We start from the raw sequence: 8,590 nt of genomic DNA, 5'->3' as shown, positions 1-8,590 counted from the left end.
TAGGGAATGCTAAGCTGCCATTTTTACTAGCAGAGAAGTCAGGAGATTCAAGGAGGAAATTGATTCCTTAACTGGGGATCCCGTAAGAATAGCAGAGCAATTAAATCAATTACTAGGACCTAATTTCTAATCATGGACAGAAATGATGCTTATCATGTGTAGAGAGTGTTTTTTTACAGTTAGTTAGCTGAGAAGGGTCGTAAACACGGTGCAGTTAATCTAACAGTCATGCCACCTGCAAGGGCAGTGAGAATAACAAGATGCTCTGGGATGGTGAGAAACTAGCCATGGTTCTGGGAACTCAGCAAGGGAGTAGCTTTCAGTTGATAACAACAAGCTGTTAAGATACTCGGGGATGGTATGTAATTGGGAACCAATGATGAGCTCCACTTTTGCAATATGTATGAGCTAATGATCCGTATTATAAAGGTACACGCAGCCAAGGAATAAATGAGATTCGCTGATCATATGTCAATGACAGGTGTGGTCGTCTGCTTTTCTCCCGCCGTTCTGCAACAAACACCTATATACAAATTTAAGAACACAACAGAGTAACTGTTACTGTTTATTAACAACCAGTTTTAATAATACGATAAAAGTACGTCCTGAGAAAGGGGAACAAACATGCTTCTTCAAGGTTTTTTAGCTGTTCTGGATCTCAGCCGTCGCTTGGTGATCAGATGATCACTTTCCTTCTTTTGTTCCTCAGATTCCTGAAGAAAACATTTCAAAAGTTACTCATCTTTTCACACAAGACTGACAAGCTCTTCTTGACACACGCAAACATATTTCTTCCCCTAAATGGATTTCAGATTTCAGAATGGCATTTGCTTATTATATTTTATTCAGAAAACTATGGGATACCGAGATCATTTTAATGCAGCTTAATCACAAGGAACAAATATGGAGAATGTACAAAATCCTGTTTATCTTAAAAAAGCACACACATCTGAGGAAAGCCTGAAGGCAGCTTTCAATTTGAAATACTTGTTTTCAAAAGAGTATTATAATACTTGTTTTGTGAAACATGAAGCGTTCAGAAAACATTTTTAGCCTCAATCCCTGTAGCTATGACTTGCCCAGAATTTCAGTTCTCGGTTCAGTTCCATGTTCTCAGAACTACAGTGAGAAAAGAAATTGTCTCATCTTCTTCATCCTCTAACAAAAAAAATATAACATTTTGGTTTCTGCCCCTATCATTTGTCAAATCATCAAAAAATTCAGAGGGATATTACAGTATGGGCAAATGATCACTATGCTGAACAGAAAAAGGACTCTAATATAATTAAATGATGCAGTTCCAACAGAGCAAGAATGTTCTTAGCACAATAGCTGCCGACAGAGTCATGAAACTGGCACATCAGATCCTTTGCAAGTTGGCTTAGACAGGAGATCATAGTTTAAGCATACCTAAAAAGCTGTCTAAGTTGTGCTCTAGAAAAGCGTGTAGTAGAATAATCCCACTCCAACACATTGAAATTATCTATGATTCCAAATTAGAAGACATCTCCGTGATTGCTACATCACCTACTTAGTAAACTGTAAGCCAGCCAAACACAGAGATCTTTGAGGACAAAATAAAACAGAACAGCAGGAAGACCAACAAGAATGACTTAGTAGAATAAAGAAATACCTCAGTACTTTCAACCTCCTCCTGCAAATAGATGAAACCTCCAGTCTGTTTGGACTCCTTAGTAGTTTATTTTAAGCCAAGACTACAGTATAATCGCTTACCGAAGAAGCAGGTATATCTAGAGGGCCAGAAACGACAGTGGAATACAGCTTCCTTTTGGATCGTTTTGGCTTGGTCTCTCCTTCTTCGAGACTTTCAGGTTCGTTTGATTTAGGAGAACTTACTGCTGACATCAGCTTCTTGGCTAGAAGAAATTTGTTTTGATACATAAACCAATCAGCTTACTGGTTTTGTGAGTCTTTAAATCAATGAATGCAAAAAAAGCTTCGTAACAAACTTGGTTTATAAATGACACGTAAAATTTAAGTGAAAATACTCAGAAATTGTATTTGTTCATTGAGGTTCTTTATTGCTTCTATAGCTGAAACTGTTTATAGGTTCAGGTACGGCAGCTTAAAGCACACATTAAAATGGATTATGAAAGACAATCATGGCTCAGAAGTCGCTGGAAGTCAAAAACTTCAGCAGGAGTTAAACAACAGGCCTAACTTTCGTGCTGACAGAAGCACAAGACAGAACCAACTTTCTCTGTATACTTGTAGGTTTTCACAAATGTAATAATGAATCTCTGAAGAGACGAATAAATGCATTTACTTCATAAATCAAAGGACAACTTAACATGGCAGACAAGTCTAAGAACACATACATTAATAGCCTACAGCAGAAACAAGCCATTCTACAATGTCTAGAAAACATGGAATAAAACTTATTCTACACCAACCTTTAGAGTGTATAATAGAAGGAGAGCTTTGAATAAAATCTCCAACTTTTTGCAGTGTTTCATCCTTCTTTTTAGTCAGTCTTGAAGCATGTACTCGCTTTCTCAGGAAGTAGTCTTTTCCGGATTTCTGTTCAACAGAGATGTGAACATGTGAAACAAGAGCATTGTTTAAACTTCATTTTAGTTCAACGTTATTTTAAGTTGACATTTTGAGCTTTACTACTGACACCTCTGTTCATTATGCTGATGATACCACAACGGCAAGTAATGTAGACAATTTTATACCCTTTAGGGAGTTGTCAAAATCTCAGCTATTTCAAGGCATACGTTTCTGAAAGTTTCTTAATAAGGCAGTAGTTTCTTTAAAAGTAGCTCCCAAGCTGTGGAGTTGTTTCTTACATAAGCTGTTCTAATTACATAAAACAAACAAACATACAAAACAGAAGACAACAGATAGGAAAAATCTACTACTCATACTCTGACCATGCCAAGGATACTGCTATCACATGTGAACATCTGTTTTTAATAACTGCCATGCATATTAATGATATGAACCTTAGTTTAATACAAGGGCTTCACTTACAAAAGCACACGATAATACACTAAAGCTTCTCTTCCCAACTATTCAGTGTGCAATATCCTTCCCTCCAAATCATTACACAGTACAGCCATTACACGCTCTGGGGACAGACTGACTTGCCCTTTGGTTAGCTTATGGAATTTAATAGGAAGAGCTCATAAGCATGTAAGATTCCCATTCAGGTATACACATAAGGATAAGACACTGCTTCTTCCGTGTGACCACACAATTACAGGAAGTCCCAAGCTAGCTTCAAAACTAGAACAAAAACCAACCACTTTCTCGTCACTTGCAGAGGGTGAATTAAAAGCCATGACAGATTTTGTATTTTTCGTGTTCTCACTTTTCACCAAATCCTGGGAAAATAAGACAAGTTTCAGCCATGATTCTTTTGGAAAGAACAATTGATGTCACAAAAGTGAACACTTTAAACATTTTTGCTAATAGTAGGGAAGTATTTGCTAGTGGTAACTATTCCACTGTAAATCAAATAATAAATAAGCATTCAATTATAAAAACAGGACATTAAGATATCAGTATTAGACATCTCATGATGTCTAAAAAGCTGATTTATGTCTACAGGTTTCAAAGAAAATACACAATGAAGTTAAGAGAAATTCCCTTCTCTTAAACCATTATCACTGAGCTTGGCTATTAGTTTTGTTCATTAAAGCAGTTCATTGATTAAATTCTTCAACTACTTTACTGAGGTAGAAATAGAATTTTTTTAATGCTTAAATGAGAATGGTAAAAAGGCATCAGATATTTTGTTTTCTGTTGGGTCTAGGTCATACCTCATCCATGTCATCACTTCTTTTCTTTTTTGCCTTAGGCATTTTCACTCCTAAAGGTATCATGCTGCCGTGCTGCTTTATCTCCGTCTTATCAGGTTGCAGAGGTGTCAGTGGGATTTCCAGCTCCGGTTTTGGGAACCGACTAGTTTTGCCATTTTCTGCGGACACTCCAGAAGAGTCGAGGACAGTTTCCAAATGCTCCTGATAGCACAGAAGAATTTTAAGTGCAAGTGTTAAGGTAGCCATGAGATTAAAAAGCTATAAAGCATCTGGAAAAGGATATGTAAGCATTCGATTTTCCTGCTGTAAGAACACTTGTAACAGAAGGAGTCTATTTCGGTTACAGCAGAGTTTTACCCTTCTTTCCTAGAACTTGTTACATTTAAAATTATTTCCAATCTATGATCACAAAATAAGTTCTCCATGTTAAACTGAGCCTGATACTTTACAAGTCATTTTTTCTCAAGGGCACAGACAACTACACTTTTTTTTATAGAGAATGGTGGTAGAACTGACACGATTTTCTTCATCTCAACTCTGCTGCGTCAGAATTGGGCAGGAACAGGAGCATTTGATTCAAGTGTTCGATTAACTTCCAGCTTAATCTTAGGGAATTTGCCCTTCCTCTTCTACACTAGAGATGTTATTTACATAAGTAAGGTCCAGCTGGCAAGGTGCAAGCCCAGTACAAGTCATTAAAGAACTCCATTGCTATCTTTTCCCTGGAGAGAATACAGACATTCAAGCAATGACACCGTACTTAAGCTGAAGGCTATCATGTACCTGCTCATGGTCAAATGGCAGCAAATGCACAGCTAAGTGACAGGGAAATGTCAGTATGCATTTCCCCAGCAGCACTTACTGTCCACAATCCACCCAATCCTGTTTTTCTCAACAGGAACAACAAAGTCAGAACTGAGATCACCTGGACTCCTCCTTCTCTATGGCAGGAATTCAGCTAGCGTATCAAAAATGAGTTCAGATGCTGGTTGAACACATGGAAGACAGGCTGCTGGGGACATCAGAAAATGGTAGATGGCTGCTTCTACTGCTGCTAGTAACTAGCAAACTCCAGTGTCCCAAACACAGACTAGCAGCTTTTACTACTTACACTGTTCCGACCCCCTGAGGGGAGTCTTCTTCCTCTCAAAAAGTTACCAAAGACTGTAGAAAGACAAAAAGTAGTCAGAGCCACTTTATCAGGCTCTGCTAAGAATCTGAATGGAGTATCACCACCCACTGTATTTCCAAGAATTAAGTTGGTTAATAAATACTTTGTTTTTAAAATATATGTAACTGCTATTTTATGAAAGTTAGCAATTAAAAACTTATATAGGAATGATTAACATCATCTGCTAACAAAACAATCTCCAGAAATCCTGCAGAGGAAGAAAATAAGTTCAATTTGCTGTGCCCGTTTCAGTGGCTCCATGAATTTTTTCCAAGTAACTTATCTAATCATGAGCCACTTCATAAGCATTAACATGAGGAGAGTTTTCAACAGCACCTGACAAAAATGCATCACACAATTGTTTCAACAGCTTTTATTCCTATCAAAGGCTATAAAAACAGGTGATCTGATCACCTTGAAAGGGATAAATAAATTAAAACTTGGGAATTGTTTAGAGAACATGAGATCTTTTCCTACTCATTCCTTATCAAAAGCAATACAATCACAACATTTTCAGATCTGAAGTTTCATACTAACCTCAGATTCATTTAATGAAGTGAGGCTCCTAGTACATCGACGTGACAAATAATTGTCTTCAGCTTTGCATCTTAATGGAATACTTTCTCCAGTTTGAGTTTTGCTTTGTTGTTTCCTAGGCTGTAAATATTTAAAAGGAGTAAAGATTAGGCTATGCATTAGACCTCCAAAATATCTCGAGTTTTCTAAAGTTACAGTGTAAAACCTCAAGCTCAGATGCCACATGAACACGTAAGCTGAAACACAGCACAAGTGTGGGAAGGTAGTAACATCTATTCATTGTGTGATCTTCAGATACACCCTACTGGGTCTCACTAACAGTCTCAGGCAGTATTCTGCCTCCAAAAGAGAGAAAGCGAGACATTATTCAGGGACAAAATCTGTAACGCTGGTCGTTTTGTCATCCATTCCCCCCATACTCTGCACGTTCACAGCTGCTATGTTAGAACACCAAAGGCTAAACCTCTGCCTAATCTTCAGCATCCACATACGAATACATGGAAAACTGCATGGAAAAGTTCCATAATGTACACAGAGAGATGGTGTTCTAGTAAATAAAATATTTTTGAGAAGATGAGAGCTCATGTTTGAGTGGAAGACAAAAAGAACCAACAAGTACTCATCACTGAATATGTAGTTAAAGGACTATATGCTAAGAAAAATGATTCTAGCTCCAGTATCTCCTAGGAAAACAGAAGAACAAAAAGGGGTTAACAAGATGTTAAGTACTGACTTTCTATAAATATAATCATACCTTTTCATTTACAGAGTCATTCCTTCTACTTTGTCTTTCTTCAAGTAAAGGTATTTCTGGCAAACACTGAGGGCTACTGTGGTTAATGCGTTGTTTTAATTCCTTTATAAAGTCATCTTTGTCAGCCAGTTCTTTTCTTAACTCTTCTATCACAGTTGCATTATCCTAATAAACAGTAAAAACTGCTGAGTTGTGGGATTGGCAAAAGGAATTAACACACACAAGCAGTATTGCAATTACTTAGTAGCATCAGTTTTAGAATTGCAGGCTAGAACACTTAACTATTCAAGAACAGTAACATTTCACGGATTTGTACGGTCACTGTTACAAGTGCAGTAGTCACAGAATTGCCTGGGAAGTTGTAATACAATATATTTTGATTCTTCTATTTTACTTATGTGCTTCAGCCTTCATCTCTCTTAAGATATAATAACCCGAGCTTTTATTTGTTCCCAAATCCTCAGTACTGTGAGAAAGTCGGCAGTTGTAGGGGCAGTTTTGCTATGAGAACATCTTTCTTCTCAGAGAAAGTGAATCCAAACATTCTCAAAAGAGCACAACTCATTTAGTCTTCTGTTTAGCTTCTGAAATTCTATGCTACGGCTTAGATTGGCTATCCTGATTAAAAGCTGGATGTTGAAATAAGAAATGCAACTTCCACAGATCATCCCCCCTCTGCTTTTTGATGCTTCCCTTAATCTCTCTCCACGTCCCCTTCTGTCTTTTCATGCCATTGTAGATACTACCTCAGAGAAAGCAAAGAAAGTAAGAAACCTGAGACAGAACTACTGTCTGAGTATTGAGCCTAGCTTGGGATCCGGAAATGCTGTGAATTATCAGAAAAAGCTACAGATGTCCAATCTGACTGTAGGATCATAAGCATCAAACTGACATCTGTTTATTTGAACTACTGAAAAAATTGAAATTTTAGTAATTAACAGAAATTCTGTTTCTGAAGAACAAAAATAAAAGCTGGTGCTTTTTTTGGTTAGTTGCACATGATGTCAATACAACAGTGTTCAAGAACAGAAGCACACCCAGAATACAAAGAGCAGGTACAGGAGTTTTACAGAATTTATGGGTAGCTAATCAGGTAGGAGGAAAGGAGAGCTGACCTTGCTTGAATCCTTTAATGCAGATTGTCTCAGTTCTGCTATTTCTGTCTCTTTTTGTATGGCAATAGAAGCCAAAGTTTTGAGCTGTTCTTCCAAAGCTTCTACTAACTGATCTCTCTCCTCACGCCACTTTTGAATATTATGGTCCTTTTCCTCCAGCTCCTATATTTCATGTTGAAAGAAAAGCATACACAGTAAAAACAAGCAGAATCTTTAAGACAGCCTAGAATTAATAAGTTTTTCATATAGCATAAATAAGGACTCAAGCTGATAGGAAGAGTTTATGGTAAGACATTTCAATTAACATATCTTGATGTCACTCAACAAGATCAGGTTACATGCATGTATTACATATGTATTTACTATGCAGATTATTGTATTGAAAACAATCTGCCAGTGCTCTGTAGTGACTAATTATTTGAATATCTTTCATGGTCTACCACTAATTTCAGTTGGCCACTTTCATTTTGCTCCAATTTTTTTTTTTTTTTGACCTTTTTCCTGTTGCTTGGAAAACCTGCATCATTCATTTAATAAAAATTAAGAGCAAGTAAAATACCTGTTTAAGTTGTTGGATAGTATAGTCTTTATAATCCAGCTCATCCTTAAACTGGTTATTAATCCTTTCAAGTTCTTCCATCTTGTTCCTGAGGGATTCCTCCACAGAACGCATCGTGGACACCTGTAATGTAAGCACAGCTCACGGTTCATTAAAAGACTTCTGTAATCCAACCTGGCCAAATACTTCTTTGTTAAATAAAGAGGAATTCACAAACAAGTGCTGAGTAGGAAAATGACAGCAAGTGCAAGGTTACCAAGGAAGACATGAATTCGTTTTTAAGCTTCAATTTTCCACCCCAAGCACACCCAATAAACTTTCAGACTAAGATCCTGCAAAATGGGTTTTAAAATATCTACTTGTTTAATAATTAAATTTTAACTATTAACATCACTGAAGCTGAAACTTAAGAAAAAAAATATACATGCTTATATTAAAGAGCCTCTGGAAATTAGTCTATTTCTCTTCAAGTAAATAGCATTCTTCTTCCCAGTTATCAGCGTTTTTTCACAAGACTTAGGTTTTAGGCTTTGGAGTTACCACGGATACCAATGGCAAGTCACCAGTAACGTAGAGATAATAACAAGTCCCCTCCAGAGGCAGATTAGCTATTCTCTTCACAAACCTTATTCCAGACTACCAACCAACTTTACTTTCCTCTGTTCA

The 8,590-nt window shown here is 37.0% G+C and overlaps 1 protein-coding gene across 1 annotated transcript; it reads right to left on the bottom strand.

The window, feature by feature from the left end:
- Nucleotides 1-552: 552 nt before the first annotated feature.
- LOC146754215 (kinesin-like protein KIF20B) lies at nt 553-8,180 on the bottom strand. Its single transcript, XM_085527482.1, has 8 exons — nt 7,925-8,180; nt 7,366-7,527; nt 6,251-6,415; nt 5,497-5,616; nt 3,789-3,989; nt 3,270-3,350; nt 2,415-2,541; nt 553-713 (listed from the first exon to the last, which is right to left on the bottom strand). The coding sequence occupies exons 1-8, from the start codon at nt 8,036-8,038 to the stop codon at nt 706-708; spliced, it is 978 nt and encodes a 325-aa protein (XP_085383608.1). The 5' UTR covers nt 8,039-8,180; the 3' UTR covers nt 553-705.
- Nucleotides 8,181-8,590: the final 410 nt, after the last annotated feature.

Source organism: Coturnix japonica, chromosome W (genome assembly GCF_054131305.1).
Source record: "Coturnix japonica strain WE chromosome W, WE-NBRP24, whole genome shotgun sequence".
In the NCBI taxonomy this organism is placed as follows: domain Eukaryota; kingdom Metazoa; phylum Chordata; class Aves; order Galliformes; family Phasianidae; genus Coturnix; species Coturnix japonica.
Note: the sequence above shows the minus strand (reverse complement) of the source record. Positions and strands in the feature narration are given on the sequence as shown.

Bases quoted from the DNA above. Each gene is read 5' to 3' on its own strand.
- LOC146754215 (XM_085527482.1), bottom strand. From the start codon at position 8,038: ATGCGTTCTGTGGAGGAATCCCTCAGGAACAAGATGGAAGAACTTGAA. The intron at 7,528-7,924 runs GTATTTTACTTG...CATGAAATATAG, and splicing joins CTATCCAACAACTTAAACAG to GAGCTGGAGGAAAAGGACCA. The intron at 2,542-3,269 runs GTTGGTTTTTGT...TCTGTTGAACAG, and splicing joins CTGCAAGTGACGAGAAAGTG to AAATCCGGAAAAGACTACTT.